Source organism: Notolepis coatsorum (assembly GCF_963971535.1).
Source record: "Notolepis coatsorum genome assembly, chromosome: 1".
NCBI lineage: Eukaryota > Metazoa > Chordata > Actinopteri > Aulopiformes > Paralepididae > Notolepis > Notolepis coatsorum.
The window spans coordinates 88,533,701-88,561,099 of record NC_140165.1 but is presented as its reverse complement, the minus strand read 5'-3'; the positions used below and the strand labels follow the sequence as shown (position 1 = coordinate 88,561,099).

The following is a 27,399-nucleotide window of genomic DNA, read 5'->3' as shown; positions in this document are numbered from 1 at the left end:
AATCATGTGATGATGATGATGATGGTGATGATGATGATGATGATGATGATGATGATGATAGTGATAGTGATTGTAACTGAGGGGTACAATTCCCTGACTGTATTACTAGATATGATACTTACTACCACTACCTTTGTACTTAATATTCGGCCACCCAGTACACGGCATAAATATATTATCATAAACACTCTCACGTAGATGAAACGGATCCAACACAAATGTACGAAGTCGAAGTATGCGTTTATTACTACACAGCAATGGTGTGTAGAGCAAGCACTTAATCACTTAATTACATTTATGAATTGAAATAGTATGCACTTTTATGGCAAAGAGTATTCGTCGGTATATCAATAGAGAATGTCCAATCTCTGATGGCGCAGGTGGTAAATATACGACCTGGAATAGTTAAGGAATAACAGCAATGATACTTTACTGATTATATACTAGATACACTAAGGGGGGGTTAATCCGGTCGCTTGTAAGCCGACAGGAGTAGGAGGGGGGGGGGGGTAGAATCCGGCTGCCTCGTCCGACCAAGGGTATCCCAGGTGAACCCACTGTAGTGCCGTTCAATGCGCCGGCGATCCTTGGACCACAGATGAAAGCAGGTGGACTCTTTGTGGGCCGGCTCTCTCCGGTCCACGGGGGAGAGACGTGAAGCGACCTCGTCTTGCAGAGCGTCTCCTCACCTTGCGTCCTCTCCAGGGGGGGGGGGTTCCAACACACGGCAGTGTCGGGGGTCTTTATCCATGGAATAATCAAAGTATACAAAGCATAATCCGTGCCTGGGAAGGCGGGCTGTCGTCGGTAGAATAATCCGGTATACAGGTCCACTCGCTCGTCGGCTCTGGGGCTCCTCGGGTGCAGCTTCACATGGGGTCAACCACCCTGGGTAAGCAGCCAGTTCTCTGCCCGAAACGATGGGGTACTGACTACGGTAGTATTCTCACCGCACGAAGCACTATATATTAACAGACTATTATTAGCTTAATAGACTACGTCCAACTCGACGATATAGTGCCAAATATGACTATTCAAATATTAATATACACGATGTCTCAATACCGATGGTAGGCGAACTTGGCCTTACTCCCACACGTGGCGTCGCGGGGAGGCTTTACGTCTGTGACTCTATTGGAGGGTAAGAAACTGGACTGAAAAGAAAGTCCTACTTTAGTAGCGCAGTATATATACGCACTATGAACAAATAGTCCCATTAGTGGTGCGGTAGTCAGATTCCTACGCGGAACTAGGACTTGTTCGTACATGTGGAGCGGTACGTTTGAACTGGGTCTGAGGGGTATGGCAGCCTGGCACCAAGGTCTCGACCAATAGTAGAATGGAGACTATTATGGGATGTTCAGTAGGCTAGAATGGATATTCAATGCATATTGTACAAGGAATATACAAGGGATATCAGGGAATATTAGAGAATATACAAATACAATTAAATATATATATATAAATAAATATATATATTCGGTTTAATCTGGCCCTTCACAACAGCCACCCCCTGATTGGTCCCAGACCTAATCAGTTAAACAGAGACAGATTAATCGCGTTGTCTATTTACACATAAGGGTTTGCTGTAGGGGTCAGTCAACTTCACAAAGTCATAGGGTTGTAGGGTCATGGTCATCATCGATTGTGTCTGGGAGTCGAGGCAGTTCCATGAGCCTCGCCACGGGACGGGTGCAAATGCGACCCTGGACGAGCACTTCAGCTGCTCGGACCTTGCCGTCGGCACCGGTGATCACTTTGCTTACGCGGCCGGCCGGCCACATAGCTTTATTTCTTTATTTCTTTATTTCAGATCCCCATTAGTCACTGCCTCAGCAGCGACTATTCTTCCTGGGGTCTGGATCCAAACATATAAAATTAAACAAGAATAATCAATAAACAACATAAAAACAAAACAAATATCAATAAAACACCAATAAAATATACAAACAATTATAGAACATTAAACCAATTAAAATCAGACATACAACCAAATATGTATGCCAAATTTTCTAATATAGAACAAAAACAAATATCAATAAAACAACAAATCTCAATAAAACAACAAAGACAACAAAGACAACAATAACAAATATCAATAAAACAACAAATATCAATAAAACAACAAAGACATCTCAGAGCAAACTAAAATGTGCTCAAAAACAGCACAACATTCCATACACTCATACTCTAATACTCATAACCACTAGACAAACACATTCCAAAACAACACATAACCCAACACAAGAACCCATTCATTAGACACAGATTAGACCTAACCAAAATCAACCTCTTTCTGCATTACAGCCACTCGTAGTCTCCTCTTGAATCCCACCTTACTGGTAATTGAAACCAAATATTGTGGAAGTCTATTCCAGTAGGACATTGCCCTGTACATTACAGTTTTCTTTAAGGCTTCAGTTCTGGGTCTCGGCAGGGCTAGGCTCTGGGCAGTGATTGATCAATAATCATGACGACTGTTCCTTCTGTCAAATTGTCTCTCTCCTTTACCCACTTCTGGCGGGTCTGTAGAGACGGCAGGTAGTGCAGTAGGAAACCGCTCCAAAACCTGTCGGCTAACACTTGGCTGTACCTCCACATTCGTCGGCCGTTCGCTTCTTCAGGCCGGTACATTGTCTGGGGTAATGCAGGATCTAGCCGCCCCATCAGGAGTGTGTTGGGGGCAACTGGGTCGATATCCGCCACATCACTGGAGACATATCCGAGGGGCTTCGAGTTAAGTACTCCCTCAATCTCCGTGAGGACTGTCATTAGGACCTCCTCTGCCACAGTCTGGGCCCCAAGTACTGCGTACAGGGCTGTCTTTATGGAGCGCACTTCTCGTTCCCAAGTGCCACCGAAGTGGGGTGCGTTTGGGGGGTCGAATTGGAAATCAACCTGTGCTGGAGCGAGGTGGGTCTTAAGTTCTGGGCCCATAGCTTGGAAGCTCTCTCTCAGCTCTCCTTCGCCGCCTCCGAAGTTTGTCCCATGATCGGACAATAGGGTAGACGGTCTTCCTTTCCGTGATGTGAATCTTCGGAAGGCCATAAGGAATGAGTCTGTGCTCATGGTCGGGAGAAGCTCGATGTGTATCGCTCTGGTGGTCATGCATTTGAATACAATACCCCACCGCTTCTCGGTTCCTCCTCCTTTCTTTATGTGCAGCGGGCCAAAGCAGTCCATACCCGTTGAGTGGAATGGCCCGTCACCGATTCGGAGGCGACATGGAGGAAGGTCAGCCATCCTTGGTATGCTGGGCTGCGCGCGCCACCTGCGGCAGTCTAGACATGTTCGCTGGAAGCGTCGTACCGCCTCTCCTCCCTGTAGGATCCAGTAACGACGTCTGATTTCCGCGAAGACTCTTTCTGCTCCTGCGTGATGTACATCCTCATCGTATTTCTTTATAATCAGCTCTGTGACCTTGTGTCGGCTGTTCAATACGATCGGGTATTTAATGTCATCCGGTAGATTGGGGGCTCTGCGTAGGCGACCACCCATTCTGATGAGGGTATGAGCGTCGCTCTCGGGAGCCAGATGAATGAATCTGCTGTCGGATGGGACGGGCTTTCCTCCCTGTAGACAGGCCAATTCATCGGGGAACGAGTCTCTCTGGGCTCGCTGCAGTAGAAGCAATTCTGCTTCCTCGTAGTTAGCTGCTGACATATCAGCGGGGGACTTGCACTCCGGGTGGTACCGCAGGAATGTTCTTTGTTGTGCACTCTCTATGGACGTGCAATCGTCTATGTTAGGGTCGGTGGAGGCTACGGTGCTCAATCCACAGAACACAGACTTCTTATTTTCCACCTCCTCTGGACTTGCTTCCCTCGGGATAGGCATGGGCCACTGTCCTTCCGGGAGTCTTAGGAATGCGGGGCCGTCACTGTAGACATTGCGACGGGTGAGGTCATCCAGGGGCATCCCCCGGGTGATGACGTCAGCTGGGTTCTGTTTTGTATCAACGTAGCGCCACTCTGTTTCTCCGGTTAACTCTTCGGTTAAGTCTTGAATCTCGGTGACTCTGACTCCCACGAAGACTTTGTACTTGCATGAGTCCGATTTGATCCAGGCGAGTACCGTCGTGGAATCTGACCACAGGATTGTTCTAGACACCGGTATGGTGAGCTCACGTTGGATGAGCGTGGCTAGGTGCGCTCCGGCTAGGGCTGCGCAGAGCTCTAGACGTGGGATAGATTGTTGCTTGCGTGGGGCTATTCTCGAGCGGGCGAGGACAAATGCTGTGTAGATCTCTCCCCCCTGGTCTTGGGCCCGCAAGTAGGCTACTGATCCGTATGCGACCTCTGAGGCGTCACTGAAGACGTGTAAGTCCATTTTACATGTCTCTGGCCTCACCGTGGGTGGGAAGTAGCTTCGGCGCATATTAACGCCTGGGAGTGAGTGGAGCTCCATCTCCCACTCTCTCCAGGTGGATGCAAGGTGTGCGGGAATGGGGTCGTCCCAGCCCTGGTCCTTGTCCCACAATGCTCGTACAATCATTTTTGCCCTGGTGGTGTACGGTAGAATACATCCTAGCGGGTCATATTGTCGGGCGAGTGTTGTGTACACACTCCGTCTGGTGGTCGGCGCCGCCGCCGGCCTTCCCTGCTCCGTAGTCAGGGGCTTGTGTCTGTAGTGAAGCGAATCTGTTTTGGGTCATCTCCTGGGCTTCTCCCGGGATTGTAGCCATCCAGGTCTCGCTGCTGGCTGCCTTGTCCTCGGAGGAGAGGCTGCGCAGTACTTGCGGATCGCTGCTGGCCCACTGCCTGAGATCAAAGCCGCCTTTGATCAATGAGGCGCGGAGTTTAATCAGGAGAGCCTCGGCTTCTTCTTGGGTTGAAAGGCTTTGTAGACAGTTGTCTACGTAGAAGCTGTTCTTTACGCTGTGTCGGACCTCTTCGTCCGCTGCTGGGTCCTCTGCTACATGTTTCTGTAGTGCAAATGTAGCACAGCAGGGGCTGCACGTCGTTCCGAAGGGGAGGACTTCCCATTGGTAGATGGCTGGGTGCTCATCTCCTGGCTTCTCTCTCCATAGGAACCGTAACAGGGGCTTGTCCGCCTCTACTAATCTCACCTGCAGGAACATTCCTTTAATGTCCCCGCTGATGGCCACCTTTTCCTGGCGGAAGCGGAGTAGAACGCCGAGTAGGGAGGGGCCGAGTGTGGGACCGGGCAGTAACTCTTTATTCAGATTTTGGGATCCGATCTGGTAGCTGCAGTTAAATACTATGCGGTCTTTACCGTTGTGATGGACCTTGTGGTGGGGCACGTACCACGATTCAGTGGTCTGGTCAGCCTCTTTAATGTCCATCTTTGTGACGTGTCCCGCTGTGATGAGCTTCTCAATCTCCGCGCGGTATACACTCTCTTGGGCGGGGTTCTTGGCTAAGCGCCGCTCCGTGTTCAGCAGGTACCGTTCTGTGGCGTCTGTCTTGGCGTGGAAAGTAGGCATTCCTTCTCGCCGCAGGAGTGGCGTGGCGTATCTCAACACGCCGTTGACCGGGACTCTCTTGGTCCCTGTCTCGAGGAGGTGAATGGCGTAAATGTCATCTTTAGAGCGAATGTCTTTCTTTCCGTTCTTAAAGGGCATTTGTTCCAAGGTCCATAGCCGCTCTACGTGTTGCAGGAGTGCGGTTTCTCCCTCTGTGACTCGGGAGTGGAGACATCTAGTGGCTGTACTTCGGTTGAGAGATTTGGCGAGCGGGCCTTGGAGAGTCCATCCCAAACGGGTCTCGACTGCTGCAGGACAGCCTCGGGGTCCGGTATGAACCCGGTCTATCGGGACAATGAGGTCTGCATGGTCGGAGCCTATCAACAGGGTCGGCATAGCATTGTCTATGAGCGGGATCGGTAACTTGCGCAGATGTGCATATTTCTCCATCAGCTTGGCGACGGGGTATGTGTACCGCGACAGTCCTATTTCTTGGCTGGTGAAAGCGTCTGCAATCTGGTACCGTCGCTCAGGCTGGCCGCTTGCTGCGATAGAGAATGAGACATTCTCGCCCTTTATCGTCTTCAAATCTCGTCTTATTGTCCGAATTGTCATTTGGGTTTCGCTTCCCCGCAGCCCTAGCTGGGCCGCAGCGGAGGCGAGCAGCAGGGTCTTCTCTGACCCGTCATCGAGGACGGCGTAAGTGTCCAGGACTTTATTCTGGTAGCTTAGTGTCACACGCACTACTTTTAGGAGTACTCGGGCTCCACTGCTGCTGGCGGGATCGATGTACATGACGCTCGCTTTGCGGCTGGATGGTGCAGGTGAAGGGCGCCGTCTGTTACTGTCGTGAAGTATGTCCAGATGGGCTCCATCGCACTTGGTGCACCTTTTCTTTAAGCGGCATTCGGCTGCCATGTGTGAGCGCGCACAGCGAAAACAGCGCTTGTTGGACTTTATCCATTGACCTGCTTCCTCCGCGTTCAGCTTGGGGAAGGAGTCACATTGCGCTAGCCAGTGTTCTTTCTCACAGTAGGGGCACACTATCTTCCACTTCTCCGTTCTGGAGGGGGTACTGTGGCTCCTGCTGCTCGGTACTGACTCCGATTGGTGCATCACAGTCACCGATCTTCTTCCATCATTTAGTCGTCTGGTTCCTTCTCTGGAGCCAGGGGTGCTCCGTCCGAATGTATCTAGCCGTAGGCTGCTGACTTCTCTCGCCAGGAAGTCTGCTAGATCGAGGAGGTTCGGTTCGGGCCATTCGGGTCTCTGTGGTCCCTCTGCCGCCTAAAGCGCTCCTGACGAGCGGGCGGCAGCTTCTCCAGAATCCTTTCCACATTTGAGTTGGCGTAAAGTTCATGCCTCCCCTTCTCTCTTTGCGCTCCCAACATCCCTACCAGGGACTGCACTCTGATGGACAGGTCGTCCAGTGCTCGATTGTCTATTGCTGGGGGTAAGCGGTCGATGTGTCGGATCTCCTGGATCACGTAATCCCATATGCGCCCATACCTCTGGTCCAATGCGACCAGCGCTGCTGTGTATGGGGTGGTGGAAGTCGCGTAGGCGAGCGCTATATTATGTGCGCGGGGCACCTTTAAGTGCTTCAGTAGGATGGCGTATTTGTGGCGTTCATCCAATACATCCACCAACATGGTCTCCAGACACATGCGGAGTTCTGTATACTGGGCCCGGTTCTCTTGGGTGAAGTCGGGTACCATAGGCGTGCCAATGTATGACGCTGACTGTGGATACATCGGCGAGTGTTGGGGGAGAGGCCTCCTAGGCGAGTCTCCTCCCGCTCCTTGGTATGGGCTGGTACCGGCAGTGTACCATGGCCCGCTTGTTCAGGTGCTGTTCCTTGGTGCGGGTCGTGCGTCGTGCTCACCCGTGTATAGAGTCGGGGGTCTGTAGCGCAGCTCCGCGGGAGTATAGCCTGGGCTGTACCGGACCTCCTGGTCCGGTAGAGTACTGTGCTGTCTTCGGGCGTGGTTCTCCTCCTCTTCCTCTTCGTCTTCAGTTAGGTCATCCAGTGCTTGTAGTCTCTGGTTTAGCCTCTCCACAGGATATGCTGCTCCTTCCCGGTTGCTAGGTCTCGCTTGGACCGGTGGGGGGAGGTGGTCTGTGGGGGGTATAGACCTCGTCTGTTGGTCAAGTTCAGGGTTGTTTACTCGGCTAGGGGATGCCGCCCTGGAGGTGTGTCTAGACGAGTTCCTGGAGCCTCTGGCGGAGGGAGAGGGTGTTGTCCGTCTGATCAGCTGTTCTATTAGTTGCGACTGCTGTCTGTCGCGCGCTGCGTCCCGTTGAGCACCGGCTCGTTCTCGGGCCACATTCTCTTCCATCTGAATGCGTCTTATTTCTAGACGTATCTGCTCGTGTTCGCTTCGCTGCTGGATCTGCAGTCGGTCGCGTTCAGCAGCGGCGTTCAGGCTGATGAGGAAGGCCTGCTGTAGGGTCCTCTCTGCCTCGCTGGGAGAAGGCGGTTGTATAGGGGAGCCTTCCCTCGGGGTACTCCTTGCGGAGCCTTGGAGCTCTATCTCCACGGTGCTCTCCCCGTCTTCTTCCGTGCCGAGTTCTCTCTCGGTAGCGTTGTATTCCTCCCGGGACTCATCGGGGACTACTTCTTCAGTACTGGCGGGGTGTGAAGTCATGTCTGGTTCCCACTGGTCCCCACCGTGAACTTGGTCAGTTACATTAGAGCCCGTAGGGGCCTCTATGGTCGGGGTAGTCTGGGCGTTGGGGTTAGACATACTTTTACTTTCTAGTTTTACCGCGTTTACTGTTAGTAGAAGACTAGGTTGTTGACTGACAGCGTAAGCCTCTAAGTACTGAGGGAGCCGTCGTTCGCGCTGCGGGCGTTGGTTAGGAGGATCGTTTCGTGGAGTGTTCATCATAGGCCATTTCAATATTAATAACACTATATTAATATTACACTGATTACCCTCCGGCTCGAAGGACCAATTGTAACTGAGGGGTACAATTCCCTGACTGTATTACTAGATATGATACTTACTACCACTACCTTTGTACTTAATATTCGGCCACCCAGTACACGGCATAAATATATTATCATAAACACTCTCACGTAGATGAAACGGATCCAACACAAATGTACGAAGTCGAAGTATGCGTTTATTACTACACAGCAATGGTGTGTAGAGCAAGCACTTAATCACTTAATTACATTTATGAATTGAAATAGTATGCACTTTTATGGCAAAGAGTATTCGTCGGTATATCAATAGAGAATGTCCAATCTCTGATGGCGCAGGTGGTAAATATACGACCTGGAATAGTTAAGGAATAACAGCAATGATACTTTACTGATTATATACTAGATACACTAAGGGGGGGTTAATCCGGTCGCTTGTAAGCCGACAGGAGTAGGAGGGGGGGGGGGGGGGTAGAATCCGGCTGCCTCGTCCGGCCAAGGGTATCCCAGGTGAACCCACTGTAGTGCCGTTCAATGCGCCGGCGATCCTTGGACCACAGATGAAAGCAGGTGGACTCTTTGTGGGCCGGCTCTCTCCGGTCCACGGGGGAGAGACGTGAAGCGACCTCGTCTTGCAGAGCGTCTCCTCACCTTGCGTCCTCTCCAGGGGGGGGGTTCCAACACACGGCAGTGTCGGGGGTCTTTATCCATGGAATAATCAAAGTATACAAAGCATAATCCGTGCCTGGGAAGGCGGGCTGTCGTCGGTAGAATAATCCGGTATACAGGTCCACTCGCTCGTCGGCTCTGGGGCTCCTCGGGTGCAGCTTCACATGGGGTCAACCACCCTGGGTAAGCAGCCAGTTCTCTGCCCGAAACGATGGGGTACTGACTACGGTAGTATTCTCACCGCACGAAGCACTATATATTAACAGACTATTATTAGCTTAATAGACTACGTCCAACTCGACGATATAGTGCCAAATATGACTATTCAAATATTAATATACACGATGTCTCAATACCGATGGTAGGCGAACTTGGCCTTACTCCCACACGTGGCGTCGCGGGGAGGCTTTACGTCTGTGACTCTATTGGAGGGTAAGAAACTGGACTGAAAAGAAAGTCCTACTTTAGTAGCGCAGTATATATACGCACTATGAACAAATAGTCCCATTAGTGGTCGGTAGTCAGATTCCTACGCGGAACTAGGACTTGTTCGTACATGTGGAGCGGTACGTTTGAACTGGGTCTGAGGGGTATGGCAGCCTGGCACCAAGGTCTCGACCAATAGTAGAATGGAGACTATTATGGGATGTTCAGTAGGCTAGAATGGATATTCAATGCATATTGTACAAGGAATATACAAGGGATATCAGGGAATATTAGAGAATATACAAATACAATTAAATATATATATATAAATAAATATATATATTCGGTTTAATCTGGCCCTTCACAACAGTGATTGTGGTGGTGATGATGAGAAGTACATTGTAATGATAATGATTTTTCCTCTCTCGCACTCTCCCTCTCTCTCTCTACCCATCTCTCCCTCCCCCCTCTCTCTTGCCCCTCTCTTTCTCTTTCTCTCTCTGCCCCTCTCTTTCTCTCTCTCTCTCTCTCTCTCTCTCTCTCTCTCTCTCTCCTCTCTCTCTCTCTCACTCTCTCTCTCTCTGCCCCTCTCTTTCTCGTTCTCTCTCTGCCCCTCTCGTTCTCTCTCTCCTTCTCTCTTTCTCTCTCTCTCTCTCTCTCTCTCTCTCTCTCTCTCTCTCTCTCTCTCTCTCTCTCTCTCTCTCTCTCTCTCTCTCTCTCTCTCTCTCTCTCTCTCCTTCTCTCTCTCTAGGAGTGATAGCTCGTCATCCTCAGTTCTACTCCTACCTAAAGAAACACCTGACTGCCTCAATGGTGGAGGAATACTTCTCTCACCTCATCCAGCCTGGCACACCCAACCCTGTCACACGGTGAGGTGTGTGTGTGTGTGTGTGTGTGTGTGTGTGTGTGTGTGTGTGTGTGTGTGTGTGTGTGTGTGTGTGTGTGTGTGTGTGTGTGTGTGTGTGTGTGTGTGTGTGTGTGTGTGTGTGTGTGTGTGTGTGTGTGTGTGTGTGTGTGTGTGTGTGTGTGTGTGTGTGTGTGTGTGTGTGTGTGTGTGTGTGTGTGTGTGTGTGTGTGTGTGTGTGTGTGTGTACACGCTTTGCCTAAAATCTGGAAAGAATTTCAGACTAAAGACCAGCTGATTGGGGACAGCCTGTTCAAATGGAAGAACCTGACTTAAGGTTAGGGTTAGGTTATGGTTAAGGTTAGGTATGTAGTTGTTATGGTTAAGGTTATGGGCTAGGGAATAAATGTAAGTCAATCTAATGTCCCCAAAAGTGGCCTAAGTAAACGTGTGTGTGTGCGTGGGTGTGTGACTTAACATTAATGTCCTTCATAGAATGGAGATCAGTTGAAATTTAACAAACGTGCCACAAAGATCATTGCTGTTGACGTCTGCTGAAGAGAAAAGCTGAGGACCGAGTTTGAGCGATGGCTTGCTACAACATACCTGGCTGCTCTCCGCTGCCCCTTGCTTCCCCTTGCTGCCCCTTGCTGCCCCTTGCTACCCCTTGCTGACCCCTGCTCTTCCCAGGAGGCAATGAATGAAAACCGTTTTCTCACTTCAAATGACCAGGGTTGTATTTTGCTCAGCGACTTCAAATGTTAAAAATACATTCAAACTAATTATATTTTAACACTTTGGTTGCCATGGGTTAAATTCATGATATACCATAGGTTGCCGGCTCTATTTGTCTATGGAGAAGTACCCCTTCTTTGCATGGCTATAACTTTTTAAATTCTATTGCTACATTGCCATTATTAGGGCCCATTCAAAGTCCTATATGTATTGTTCATTGTGTAGCAACGTTAAACTTTTTCATTCACATATTCATAGTAAAGTATGGTCTAATGTATAAGTATGTTTTCATCTCTTTCTGCAGCTTTCTCCAGAACGTGATCTATAGCCCCAAATACATTATATTGATGATGCAATACAGTTTTATGGCAATCAGCGCGATATAAAAAATTCCAACTAGACGTACTTCTAGAAGTTACTACACGTCATCTGATGTTGACCGGATGGGCTAGGGGGCGTTTATAATTCCGTGGGCAGCGTTATACCAATCATCTAATGTGGGTCAAATGTTGATAATAGCAGTTAGTATCGAAGACGGTAACGTTACACGCTAAAACTCACCCCAGTCTCCGCGCGCCGTTGGGCGATCATCGTAGAGTAGAAATTTTATCATTATGGGATGTAGATTTACCCGGTCCATCTCCAGCTTGTATAATGGTATATACGTCCAAATCATGTTGTTTATCGAGTTATTGGCAATCGATCGCTGTGTATTGTGACAAGCTAGAATGCCGGGACCTATAGCGAGTGCCCGGAAGTAATACGGCCGTCCAGCACAACCTCTATGCCACTTCCTGTTAAGCGATTGCGCCGATCGGCCACCAGATGGCGCTCCTGAACCGCCAGAGAGCTCAGTGGGTCCTCCTGGTGGATCTCAGGCCAGCGGAGGGGACATATGAATCCGATCGCAGATTTTTGAAATATTGATATAAGGACGCTGTAAAGCGTCCTCCGGCAACTTGAGCATGGCCGGGAATGACGCTTTTAAGCGTTTCCTGGCAGCCAAAGTGTTAACATGTTGAATCGGAACAAAATATAAACCATGTAAACAACAGCCTGCTGGATGTGTAAAACCACCTTTCAAATGGTTTGCATTTAAAGCTAACGTTTTTTTTATTTTTTATTATTATTGAAAATACATCTCCGGCAACGCTCTGTAGGAAGATTCAGATCATCAGCATTGTTTGGTTTTCCTCTCTGGGGAAGGAGTACAGTCACTTGAAAGTTTCAAAAACCATATAAACTGAAACCATTCCAAAACGAGGAACATGGCAACATTATGGGAAATGTGCTCACTGTCTTCCCCAGAGTCAAACAAGAACATAGATACCAAGTTCCTCTCTGTGCATTCAGTAGATTGGTTCTCAACCTTTTTACACCAAGTACCACCTGAGAACGTAGCTGGCTCTCCAAGTACCACCATAATGACTGACGTTAAAATACAGTCTATTCAGCTATGCACAGTTCACGCAGGAGGCAAATGTATTCCTAATACCATTATTTATTGTTAACTTTTGTCAGACACAGCCACAATGTACAAAGGGGTAGCACTAGAACTAGCAAACTCTTCCACACAACTCATACAATGCAAGGGGCATTGAGAACATAATAACTAACATTCTCACATAGCAAGTGAGACAATTAAGAACAACTGTATTTCAGTAAATGTACTTAATTCTCTCTCTCTCTCTCTCTCTCTCTCTCTCTCTCTCTCTCTCTCTCTCACACAGCAAGCAAGTGTCCTTCATTCTCTCTCTCTCTCTCTCTCTCTCTCTCTCTCTCTCTCTCTCTCTCTCTCTCTCTCTCTCTCTCTCTCTCTCACACACACACTCACAGCATGTTGTTGTTGACAACTCTCATAAGCAGGGCCGGACTGGGGAAATAATTCAGGCTGGGAAATACTGTATAGTGTGAAATATAGCCCCAGTCAGGCCACTTTCTACGTGGGGGTCCCCAACCAGGAATTATTTTGTTCCAAAGATTTAATTTCCTGCATTCTGGTGCAGGAATTTTTGAAATGTTACCCTTTAAATGCCAGTGTTTGTGATGGGCATCACAAATTATTGTAAAAATAAATAAACACATATTCAATAAATTCTTTAATTGTAACCCTTTAAATGCCAGTTTGTGTGATGGCATCACAAATTATTGTTAAAAAAACACACAAAAAGTAAAATATTTTCAATATATGAATGAATGAATGAATGAATGAATGAATGAATGAATGAATGAATGAATGAATGAATGAATGAAAACTTTATTTAACAGATTGCAGAATGGGTACAATACAGTACGGCTCAATACACACAATTGTTAAGGGGATGCAGACCAGAGAAAGACGTTTGTCTTGTTTACATCAGGGTCCCCCATTTTCAATTCATATTGATCAATGTGTCAATGATTAGCAACAACACAGATTTTGATGGATTTTTAGTTTTTTCTAATGTCAGATTTAACAACAACTCTTTTTAGAAAAGTGGGAGTATTTCATTTTTTCATCTGACATTACAAAAAAATCTAAAAATAAAAATGGTTATGATCAGGGCTGAAGTTGAATAACATATGTATGACTGTTTAGACTGCATCTGTCACAGTGATCTCCTGGTTGTTCCCCACTTAGGTTATCTAACTATCGCGCGCGCCGCAACTAGAAACACTGGCCTGCTTCTAAGTTCAGTGGGCTGACTGCAAAAAAAAAATATTATAATATATATAATATATATTTTTTAAATTTTCAAGTACCACCACCAAGTACCACTAGTGGTACGCGTACCACAGGTTGAGAACCACTGCAGTAGAAAGTTATCCGGCTCTAAGCTAGCCTAGCTTAGCACAAATTAATGGAAGTGCATATGGACCAGCTAGCCCAGTTGGCCAAAAACACCTCTACCAGAGTTTTAAGTTGAGTTATGTGTATCCACTTCTGTTCATTGGTGCTAAACTAGGCTAGCTTGGAGCCTGACAGCTTGTTATTAGACACACAGAGAGGAAGATTAGTATCTATCTTCTTGTCTGACTCTGGAGAAGACTGTAAGCGCATTTCCCATAATGTTGCCGTGTTCCTTTAAAGATCTGCACGTATGTACTGGCCTGAGTGTAAGAGCAAGTGTGTGTACTTGTATTTCTTAACTTTTGCAGACCACTTTGAGTTCCAGACATAAGACCTTTTGCAGTCCTCCCATCACTCAAAAAAGGTCATTTTAAGGTTGAGGGCTCGGTTAAGTTTCAAGTTTCAAGTGTTGTTTTCTTTGTCACGTATAAAGTACATGTACATTACAGTGAAATGCTTGGTTCTGTATGAGCTCCTGAGAATGTGCTTCATACAGTAAAAAAAAATTAAGTAAAAGAGGAATAAGTCCCAACACTATACTGTAACTGAGGGGTACAATTCCCTGACTGTATTAATCAAGTATGGTATCATTAAACCACTACCGTCTTATGTACATTATACTGGCCATACCGTACACGAGTATATGATGAGAACACTTCCCCCAATGAATCGGTTCTACACAAAGTTGTCTTTAAGTATTTATTAGCAGCAAGAATACATAATATACTTTACTTGAATGCACTTGTAAGGCAAAGGAATGTGCGTAGGCAAATCAATAACGAATGTCCATTCTCATATTACGCATGAGATAAGAATACAACCTGAATACTAGGAATTATATCTAGGGGATACTGGTAGGGGGGTTCCTACCGGTTGTAAGCCAGCAGGGGGAGGCAATGCTCTAATGCAAAGTCTGGTTCCATGGGGACTCAATAAGCTCCTGCTCGGGGAGGCGGTATTACTCCCTGGATCAGCGGACGAAAGGCAGCCGCTGTAATCCCAGTATGCGCGCAGCACAGGTGGAAGCCGGTCAGCCTCTCCAATAGAGACGGGCTCGAATGATGTTCCTCACGGTAGATCCCACAGCAGTGGGTGTAGACGATTCTTATCCGATCCAACAGCCTGGTCCAAAGCAATAATAATAATACTCCAGCCGGAAAGGGGCTCTGCATTCACCGGTGTATATTCTCCGGTGCACGGTACTTCACATTAACTAAGTTGAACTTGACGTTATTCAACTAAGCTCTGATACTTTTCTATCCTATTCGCACGCGGCTATAAGTGCTCTATTTAGACGCACAGTTGCTCACTTCACTTGGTCTTTGACTCGTGATGAAGGCTTTACTAGTAAGGAGCGAACGATACGTTGAACAAACGTATTAGGATAAGCAAGACTCTATCTTTGGGCACGTTGTATCGTAGTGTGAGGCTTCAACTTGTTACTAAGACTCGAACTGAACTGAACTACTTCTGTATTCACCTGCGCCATATTTATATGTTGGGCGAATAAACTAGTACCAGCCTTATTTCTGTCTCGTAGTCCTGGGCAGAACCGGGCATGTACAGACATGTCTTGACGGTGGCTTTGAACTCGACTCTAGGGGCAAGACACTGGCGCTGGTGGCACGCCATCCAATAAGAGAACGAAATATTATGGTCTGTACCAGGCTAAAGGGATATTCCGTGTATATGTACAAAGAATACACAAGGGATATCAAACGATATACAAATATTATGCAATATATATCAATCAATAAATACTAGGGATGCTCGATATTAGCTTTTTTACCGATACCGATATTCCGATATTGTCCAACTCTTAATTTCCGATACCGATACGATACCGATATCAACCGATACCGATATATGCAGGGTTTCCCCCCAAAAAAACGGAATAATTTCAGGTAACTAATAATTTCACTGGATGCATTCAAAAGGCTTTCTAAATGTAAGCATTATCTGTGCAAAATATGATCATTAAAAAAGTTAAAATTAACATACAAGTTGTTGAATTAAACCAACATGCATACTTTTGACAATAAATAAAATAAGAACTGGTTCTTACTTGCTTGCCTGGGTAAATAAAGGTTAAAAAAAAAAAAAAAAAAAAAATTTTACCGATACCGATATTTTCCGATATCACATTTTACTGCCGATATCGGCCGATAATATCGGTCGGCCGATAATATCGGACATCCCTAATAAATACATATATTCGGTTTAATCTGACCCTTTGTAACACTATACAATAGTGTTGTCACGATACTGGAATTTCGACTTCGATACGATACCTTGAAAAGTATCGATACTTTCGATACTTTCAATACCAAAAAAAAAAAAATTATAATATTTTTTTTTTATTATATATATATATATATTTTTTTAACAAATTTTGCTTTTGTTGCTGGTTGATTCTCCTCAGCTTCTCTCTGGTACTATACGAGAAGATAAATACACTTTTAAAACCCTTTGTTTATCTTTAGATCAGAGAGAGAGAGAGAAAGAGAGAGTGGCTGCTGGAGATTTTAGGTCTACTGAGCGCACCTTCCTAGTTATGACGAGAGAGAGAGAGAGCGAGAGAGAGAGAGCGAGAGAGAGATTTCTCCAGAGCATTTATTAACGTTACACGTGTACTGGTGTAGGATGGGCTCCGGCTCCGCTCGACCGAACGTTGGCAACGGGGTAGTTGTGTCGAGTTCATGCGTGTACTGGTGTAGTGGGCTCGGCTTGACGTTACTCCGTTTCCATGAAGTGATAGGTGGCCAGCTAGCTAGCATTAAGCTAACGGAGGAACGACAGCTAACGTTAGCTAATAATAGCGTTGTTTACAAACTGAAGACAGGGCTGCCTGCCCGGCTGTGAGGGGGAGGAGGAAGAGAGAGAGAGAGAGAGAGATTTCTTCGGAGCTATGCTCGGAGCATTTATTAACGTTACATAGCATAGCATAGCTCCGGAGAAATCTCTCTCTCTCTCTCTCTCTCTTCCTCCTCCCCCTCACAGCCGGGCAGGCAGCCCTGTCTTCAGTTTGTAAACAACGCTATTATTAGCTAACGTTAGCTGTCGTTCCTCCGTTAGCTTAATGCTAGCTAGCTGGCCACCTATCACTTCATGGAAACGGAGTAACGTCAAGCCGAGCCCACTACACCAGTAGACGCATGAACTCGACACAACTACCCCGTTTCCAACGAGGAGGCTGCAGCAGGCAGCAGCTTGTGTCTGTTGCTCTGAGCGAGGAGGCGGAAGGGCAAGGCTCTGGCAGCGCGTCTGTCTGTCAACAACTTGCGGGAGCAGCCAGCTGGTGTCTGCAGAAAGTATCGGTACTTCGGGAAATGAGTATTGAAGCCGTTTTAAATATTCAGTATCGATATGTATCGATACTTCGATATTTTTGACAACACTACTATACAATATACAAACTAAAGTACAACCTAAGTAAAAAGGCAGACAGTCGGGTACAAACACTTTTTTTAAAGGCAAGGTGCAAATGAGGTATGGATGTAGTGCAAATCTCTTTAATAAATAGATAAATATGATGTAGTGTTAAAGTGTCTAAAGTGAGTTACATTGATTTGTTAGAGCTGCAGTAGGCAACTTTAGAGAAATTAGCAAGAATGAGTTCACCTGTCCAGCAGAAATAGAGCTGTGTGTGCGCCTGCGTGCGTGTGTGTGTGTGCGTGTGCGTGTGCGTGTGTGTGTGTGTGTGTGTGCGCGCGTGCGTGCACACTTCTTCTGTTGAATCACTTCTGCTGAGTGCAACAATCCTCCACCACCCAGAATTCATCCATTCCATCCCCAAATTATTTATTTATTGAATCTTTAAGAGCACACACTTAACGGACACATTATACACACACAGATCATGGCACGTGACACTACAGATGAGCTGTGGTTAGTCTAATCATTGTCAGACCTCAGCCGGCCCGTGGTGGCCATGGTAACCGAGGGCCTCACAGACAGACGCATACCACAGCCCCGGCAACAGGCTGAGAGACAGACTGCTCTGCATCAGCTGTCAAAAAGTAAAGGAGCTGAATCTCTTGTGTCTTTTTACAAGTTCAGTCATCTTTGCTAACGTGGTGTCTTTGTTTCAGGGCATATACAGTGGGAATATTAATTAATGTTTTTTTAGGTTATGAATTCAGTTCAGTCATCTTTGCTGATGTTGTGTCTTTGTTTCATATACAAAAGGAATACACTGAAATCAAACATGCATTTGGTCTCGCAGTCGCCCTGTTATTATCGAGAGAATCCAGTAAACGGTCAAAAGATACAGTGATAATATATAGAAAAGTGTCAAATAATATATTTTTTTATAAACAAAAAAGTGTTCACCAGTACCTGGGAAGTTTCCTCCTCGTGATGTCAGAAAGCCTGGTTACCATAGGGATGATTAAGTGCGCTTGCACAGCGATGTTGTCTGGGTTCATTCAGCTACTAGCGGCTTCCAATGAAGAAAGAAAAAACTGGCAACATGGTCTGATGGCTAATCAGCTTCTGGCAAGTAAATGTTCAGGCCGCTGTTAACACTCTGGAGACCAAGCCCTGTTCTTTGGGGGGGGGGCACAGGGTCAGCAGTAGGTACCATAGACCCTCTGAAGTTTATAAATATTAGAGATTTAGAGTCAATTTATTGTCATTGCACCATGTAGGAAAGCCCTTGTTAAGAAGATATGTTTAATTTGGTAATTGCCCTTTATATAATCACTGTTCATTGGCAAGCGATAATGATTAATGTTATGCCAATATAATTGTTCAATATTATAATATGCTCCAACTAGTATTATATACTTACTTAATCTTATTATTGTAACTATAGACAACATGTTTATGACATTATGTTTATGTATGTCATTACTGTTTATTAATGTATATTGTATTGTATTTCCTTGTAGAAACCACATATTCTTCCCTGAATACAAATCCTTAAACTGAAACATTGCCTCCGTGATTTTATAATCGGAGTCACAACCCCATAGTGTCTGTGGAGGCCCTAGGCCTGCGTTTCACACCATCTGAAGTTGATTAATATTAGTTGGCATCTAACCAGAATGAAAAAGTGCGGTAAAGTGCATTGTAGCACACAGTATAACGTGTGTGTATATATGAGAAGGCTATGAAGTAAATATGCTAAGCAAATGTATGTGTTATATATACAGTGGTACGAGTATGAATACACTGATCATAACCATTGTAGCCGGTGGTTTAAATATTAAGAGTAGGTATGGCTACATATACACATACACATGTGTGTGTACAGTGTGTTATTGTTAGGGCTGCAACGATGAGTCGACGATGTGTGTGTGTGTGTGTGTGTGTGTGTGTGTGTGTGTGTGTGTGTGTGTGTGTGTGTGTGTGTGTGTGTGTGTGTGTGTGTGTGTGTGTGTGTGTGTGTGTGTGTGTGTGTGTGTGTGTGTGTGTGTGTGTGTGTGTGTGTGTGTGTGTGTGTGTGTGTGTGTGTGTGTGTGTGTGTGTGTGTGTATACATTTACTATAAGCTACTCTTTTTGACATGGATTAGGCTAATTAGCTTTAACAATCCTGATTCCTGAGCCTATTTTATTCAAAATGAAGATATTGATTTACATATAAAATCAAATTTATTTGTAAGGCCCGACAGCACACGTTAACACTTTGGTCGCCAGGCTTATATTCAGAATAAACCATCCCACGCCAGCTCTATTTGTCTATGGAGAAGTTCCCCTTCTTTGCAGGGCTATAACTTTTTAAATTGTATTGCTAAATTGACATTACTATGGCCCATTCAACGTCAAGTATCTATTGTTCAGGGTGTAGCAACGTTTTTCATTCACATATTCATACTAAAATACGGTCTAAAGTATAAGTATGTTTTTATCGTTTTCTGCAGCATTCTCCAGAACGTGATTTATAGCCCTAAATGCATTATATTGATGATCAAATACAGTTTGATAGCAATCTGCGCGAGATAAAAAATGTCAAATGGACGTGCTTCTAGAAGTTACTACTTATCATCTGATGTTGACCGGATGGGGGGGGGGTCGTTTATAATTCCGTGGCCAACGTTAGATGATTCATCTAGTGTGGGTGATATGATCATTAGAGCAGTTTGTATTGAACACGTTAAAAAATAACGCTGAAACTAACCGTAGCTTCCTCGTAGCGTTGGGCGATGAGCGTGGAGCAGAAATATTCCTATTATGGGATGTTGAAATATGCGATCCATCTCCAGGTTGTATAATAGTATATACGTCCAAATCATGTTGTTTATCGAGTTATTGGTAACGGATTGCTATCCATTGTGTCTAGCCCGAGTCCCGGGACTATTAGCGAGTGATCGGACCGAATTGGAATGAGCACCAGCTTCCGTTTCCGGTTTCCGGTTTGAGCGATCCGCCGATCGGCCACCAGATGGCGCTCTTGAACCGTTGGAGAGTTGAGAGGGGATCAACAGTAGATCTCAACTCTCCGGGTGAGAAATATGATTGCGATCACAGATTTTTGAAATAATAATAATAATAATAATGACTTGGATTTATATAGCGCTCTTCATGAGACCCAGAGCGCTTCACAGAGTCCATTATTCGTTCATACACAGTCATACCGGTGGTGGTGAGCTACAATTGCAGCCAGAGCTGCCCTGAGGCATTGAATATTGATCTCAAAGACGTGGTACGGCGTCTTTGGCAGAATGAGCATGGCGGGGAATGACGTGGTAAGGCGTTTTTGGCGACCAAAGTGTTAATGTCCCCATGGGCCGGACACGTCTTCTTTAAACAAGGCAAGAAGAAACATCACAATAAGTCAAGAACAAAACAAAAACACCATAAAGTCCAAAAAATATAAAATAAATGCAAAACATATGTCTATAATTTTTTTTTTTTATAATCGTATCTCCTGTGCTGGTACAAACTACCATAGCGTGGAGTGGAGAGATAACACACAATACATATAATAAATCATGGAGATATACTAAAAAGCTATTTATAATTTTTGGCCAGTAAAAATATCACTCTGGCTGGTCGTTTTTTAAATCTAGAGCTAAAAAGTTAATTTTGTTCCCTGTTTTTCAGCATATAGCTACAGGCTTGGATACATTGCATGTAATGATAAACAATGTCATAGTAACGGGCGGGTGTTATATTATTTCAAGATTAGAATGAGTCAATAGATAAAAAGCAGTAATGGCATGTACCCAGAGGCAACTACCCATGTGACCTAAGGATAGTAGTAAAACATTTTGAAATATTCAATTGTAAATCTTTTTTTTTCAAAACTTTGTTTATTGAGGTTTTTATGGCAATATAAAATGAGCAGTAGGTCAAACTGTACACATATAAATTCAATTGCAAATATAATCAATTGTTCTTTTTTCTGGTAAATTAATCGCTTAGATTCATTGACTAATTAATAAGATTAATCGATAACAAAATAATTGTCAGTTGCAGCCCTAGTTATTATGTAAGGGATAATGTACGAGGTCATTGTCGCAAAATAATTGACCGACACGGAGTTTAAAATACCGAGCCGCCTCGGCGAGGTGTTTTAAACGTCAGTGAAGGTCAATTATTTTGCGACAATGATCGAGTATAGCTATACATTATCCCGCTTATTACATGGCTAACTTACTAACAATATACCTAATTCATTTTACATCGACTCGCAACACTGGTTCTGGCTCCGCTCGTCGCTCCGCCCCCTGTCATCGCCGGCAGCTTCCCCGGCAGCAGAACACCGGCAGTGTCTGATTGCGCTGATGTCAGTGGGCTTGATTGCGAACAGCTGCGCACAGCGGTCATTATTGTCTGATAACTGACCTCTGACGCGCGCTATTGACCAATCACAAGCAAGCATTTCGGCGAATGTGAAAACGCCATGTAATAAACATTGTTATTATACAGTGTTATATGAATAAACTATAGGGTTGGATATAGGTCGTATAATGAAGGTAGATAAGTGTACAGTGTAAGACATATGTATGCAGTATAATCAGTAGATAAATATGGATTTGAGTATATCATTCAATATGTGTTGCGGGGCTTGAGACATTATCTAATTTACCTACAGTATAATGATGACCGGCCCCATGCTAAATGATGTCTTTAATTGGTTGTGGAGCAATGTTTGCTGTTTTACTGGCTAGCTGTCGTATGGTAGGCCTACATAATTTTGGACTAAACAAAGTTGTTCTTTATTTATTGTGCCAAGCATCCTGATTTTTAAACCAGTGATAAAATGACTAGATAGAATTCGAACCAGCAGTGATATATTAGAAATCACAATTTCCATTGGCAAACTTTGAGACTCACAGTATCTCTGCTGTGGTCACAGCTGGGGCACATCGCAAAACAAATTCTGCCGTGATCTCATCTTTGGTAGTTCTGGTGTAGCTGTGGTGTTTTACTGGCTAACTGGTATGGTAGGTATTATTATTAGCGTCTGTTAATCTCATTGAGCTGTGTCTCCTCTCACACTCTGCAGAGCCTGTCTGTCTCATTAGTACCTCAACCCTAGTTAAACCCTAGTTGTCCGCTGGGACACACACACATGCGCGCACACACACACACACACTCTCACACACACACACACACACACACACACACACACACACTCACACTCACACTCACACTCACACTCACACACACTATAAACACACACACACATACTATAAATATGCACACACACACACACTCTATAAACCCACAGACACACACTATAAATATGCACGCACACACACACCAGAAACACTATTAGTTAAACACCTTTCACCAGTGTAGCTATGTGTGATCTAACAACACACACACGCACGCATGCAAACACATACATGCACTTAACCACAACTAATGAGACCCTAGTAATGATGAACAACATTAATGTGGAACGCATGCTATAAACCAGGGGTTCCCAATTAATGTTCTGCCCGGTCCACTTTCTAGGATTCAAATGACTTGGCGGGCCAACCCCTCACCACTCACCACTCGGGCCAACCCCTCACCACTCACCATAGGGCCAACCCCTCACCCCTCACCATAGGGCCAACCCCTCACCACTCACCATAGGGCCAACCCCTCACCACGCACCATAGGGCCAACCCCTCACCACTCACCATAGGCCACGTGAGAAGAACAGAGTTTATTTTGAACAGCTTGTCATTTCGGTTGCATGAAATGCAAGTCCAAATGTAACATTCAATAACCATTTTAGTTTTTTTGTGCAATTTGCGCAATTATAACCTACTGCTGGAAACACTTGAACGCAGGCCTAGACTTTCATGAAATACATTTTTTTATTGTCCACGGCAGAGAAGTACGGAAGCCGAGAATGGCCAGGGCCCTCATTTATCAATGGTGCGTACGCACAGATATGTGCGTAACCCGTGCGTACGATCATTTCTAAGCAAAGTGTGTGACTTATCAATTTGAACGTGTGCTTGACTTTGTGCGTATATTTACGCACAGCTCGGAGCATGCGTACCTGGCGCCCAGCGGTAGAATATGAATACTACAACGGGGAAATAAGCTTCCATGCATTAGTTTCAACACTGGCGTGTTCTGTATGACCCGTAATTCATTATAGTTAATTGTAAAATAGTGACTAGTGTCATTATAACGGGCTCACGCACGAACAAGAGGTTGGCCTGCTTGTTTGGCACGGGGGGGGGGGGGGGGGGGCAGACGCAGAACACCCACCTCCAAACGCGATTAAATATTGTTTAAAATAAAAAGCGAAATACTATTATTTTGTGTGTCATGTTTCCAAATAAGATTGGTCACAACTAAATGCTTTCTACTTCAATTTGTTGGTTAGAATAGATGACCTCCGTTGAAACTTCACTGAGACTAAGACCGTCTATTTGTGAGCTCCCGCACAGACGTGATAATAATAATAATAATAATAATAATAATAATAATAATAATAATAATAATAATAATAATAATAATAATAATAATAATAATAATAATAATAATAATAATAATAATAATAATAATAATAATAATAATAATAATAATAATAATAATAATAATAATAATAATAATAATAATAATAATAATAATAATAATAATAATAATAATAATAATAATAATAATAATAATAATAATAATAATAGCTTCATTTTATATAGCGCCTTTCAAGAGACCCAAGGTCGCTTTACATAGGGGGGGAAAAAATCAAAGTAATGGACAGACACAACATATAAATATGATGATGGAATTCAAGTTTGCGTTTTTATTGATCACATATAGGCAGGCTATACATAGGCTACATGGCAGTGAGATTCATTGTTCTACTCTTGTATTATTGTTATAGTATATGCTATTGTCAAGAAGGAAGTACATTATTTTCAATTGTGGCTTTAATTCGTATAGCCGAGAAGCAGTCTCCTATCAGCTTCGTTAAACCCGACCCATCTCAGCCACAGCATAACTGAGACCGGCTATGGAAACAAATCATAAATAGACTACTGTAAATAAAATAACCTAGGATAGGCTATAGCAGGGGTTCCCAACCTTTATTCCCCAGAGCTCCACGATTCCTTGGAGACATAGGAATATGATATGATATAAAGGTATACTGGTCCGTCAGCGAGGAGATAGCCCACAGCGGATAGCCATTAAATGCCATTTGAGAATATAGGCTATTAACACATTGACCGCTAATAACGTTGTACGACGGGTTTGCTGGTCATGCGAATTCCGCCAAGCCACAGCGTACGACGTTATTGAGATCATATTTAATTTTTTCGCCATGGTATTCATAATTCCGCCACCCAGCCTCTGCTGAGACAGTGGGACTCTGCACAACCGTGCAATGCTTCAATACCGCCGCCTGGTGGATCCGTGCATGATGAGTCATAACGTTTAGGATCGTATTCAGTTGGATTTTTTAATATAGTGTGTATCGCGAATAAACTGCAATCGATAATCTATATTATGCGTTTAGGCCTATAACTAGCATTCTAGGAATTACTGCAGAAAACGATAAAAACATATTTTTATTCTAGGCGGTATTTTCGTATGAATCTATGAATGAAAAAGTATAACGTTCCTACATCCTGAACGATGGATAATCGATGTTGAATGGGCCATAGTAATGTCAATTTAGCAATACAATTTAAAAAGTTATAGCCCTGCAAAGAAGGTGAACATCTCCATAGGCTTAGACTGGTGGCAGTGATCATACATTGATGGATAGAAGCGTGGCAGTTAATGTGTTAAGGAAAAATGACGGCCTATAGCCCATACATATTATTTAATGTTTTCATAAGCGTAAAGATACAAGGACAACAGTTATATTAACGATCATCAAGTTAGTTTACTGTATGCAGGCGCGGGGCTCCGTGTGACATGTCTGTGCCATGCTGCGTTATGCGCAAATTACTGTTGCATAATGTAGGCTATGCATGCATATATAATTTATATAGGCTATACCTAATACCGACATCAAAATAGATTGTATGCCTCTACAAATCATATTAAACCATGCAGGTAGAAAATTTACGGAGAACTTTAATCCCTGGGTAATCGAACTTTAAAAGAACGAAGCGAAAAAGGGCATTCATATTCCAGCACAGTTATTATTAATGACACCAACACCAAACAGTGGTTAACGGTCTTTATTAGTGTTTGCGCTGCCCAGGCAGCAATGGTCTTTAGGAAGTTAATAGATATCATATCCGACTGTTTCCGACATCACCGTGTACATGTCTGTCAGCCTGTCGTGTATTTCTCCCAGGCGTTCGCTCGGTTTAGTCCACTTTTCCACATTTCATGGGGGTGTTTCATTACCGTATATGGTTAATTACGGGCGGTTCTATATGCAAATACGTAAAACCGTGCACGAGCGTGGAGCGTAGATCAAGTGATATTTATCAATACAGAGTACTTGCAGGTGTGCGTGGGACACGTCTACGCACGTGTGATAAATCCCGATTTTTCTGTACGTACACACATTCTAAATTCTGTGCTTAAGAACGAAAATAGAACACTTTCTAAGAATTGTTGATAAATGAGGGCCCTGCAGGTCTTTATTTATTATTTGATTGCCGGTTTCTCACGATAACGACTTATTATTTTGTTATCTCGATATAACAGTCTGTTTTCTCGTGATAACGACTTATTATTTTGTTATCTCAATATAACAAAGTCCATTTTCTCGTGATAATGACTTATTTTGTTATCTCGATATAACGAAGTCCATTTTCTCGTGATAACGACTTATTATTTTGTTATCTCGATATAACTAAGTCCTTTTTCTCGTGATAATGACTTATTATTTAGTTATCTCGATATAATAAAGTCAGTTTTCTCGTGATAATGACTTATTATTTCGTCATCTCGATATAAAAAAGTCTGTTTTCTTGTGATAATGACTTATTATTTCGTCATCTCGATATAATAGTAATTTTTCTTGTGATAATGACATTATTTATTATAATAGTAGGGAGTGGTGTACCGGTTGATCTGTTGGCCGGTTTTCACCAGCCTCTGCAGTGCTTTCTGATTGTGGTATGCTTTCAATGGCACACCGGTAAAAGGTTCACCAGAATCTGAGGGGACAGGATGGCTTTCCTCAGTCTCCTCAGGAAGAAGAGGCGCTGGTGAGCCTTCTTGACCAGTGCTGAGGTGTTGAGGTTCCAAGAGAGGTCCTCTGAGATGTGGACTCCCAGGAATTTGAAGCTGGAGACACACTCAACCTCCGTCCCGTTGATGAGGACGGGGGCGTGCGCGCTGAAGTCCACAATGTGTGTGTGTGTGTGTGTGTGTGTGTGTGTGTGTGTGTGTGTGTGTGTGTGTGTGTGTGTGTGTGTGTGTGTGTGTGTGTGTGTGTGTGTGTGTGTGTGTGTGTGTGTGTGTGTGTGTGTGTGTGTGTGTGTGTGTGTGTGTGTGTGTGTGTGTGTGTGTGTGTGTGTGTGTGTGCGTGCGTGTGTATGCGTGTGCATACATGTTCTAACTGTCTTCTCCTCTCTGTAGATATACCCTCCCAGGGATCCACGGGCTGAACTTTGTCCTGCAGAACTCTCTGGGTGGTGGAGGGGTGGCCTCGCTCCGCAGCGACCCCCAGGTAACACACTTTACAGATCCCATGACATGAATAGAAATTAATAAAGCTTTCTAGTTTTAGAGGAGAGTGGAGCATGTTCACACATCCTGACTGATGAGAGAACATACTGACTGAGGGGAGAACATCCTGACTGAGGGGAGAACATCCTGACTGATGAGAGAACATCCTGACTGATGAGAGAACATCCTGACTGAGGGGAGAACATCCTGACTGAGGGGAGAACATCTTGACTGATGAGAGAACATCCTGACTGAGGGGAGAACATACTGACTGATGGGAGAACATACTGACTGATGAGAGAACATACTGACTGAGGAGAGAACATCCTGACTGATGAGAGAACATCCTGACTGAGGGGAGAACATCCTGACTGATGGGAGAACATCCTGACTGATGAGAGAACATCCTGACTGAGGGGAGAACATCCTGACTGAGGGGAGAACATCCTGACTGAGGGGAGAACATCCTGACTGAGGGGAGAACATCCTGACTGATGGGAGAACA

The 27,399-nt window shown here is 44.5% G+C and overlaps 1 protein-coding gene across 1 annotated transcript in view; it reads left to right on the top strand.

Annotated features, from left to right (window-relative positions):
- The window catches only part of LOC311246089 (uncharacterized protein), a 103,608-nt gene that overhangs the window by 61,083 nt on the left and 15,126 nt on the right, over window positions 1–27,399 (top strand). Inside the window, exons 19-20 of the mRNA XM_084336163.1 lie at window positions 10,201–10,318; window positions 26,805–26,895. Of these exons, the coding sequence (XP_084192289.1) occupies window positions 10,201–10,318; window positions 26,805–26,895 (209 nt within the window). The remainder of the gene's footprint in view (window positions 1–10,200; window positions 10,319–26,804; window positions 26,896–27,399) is intronic.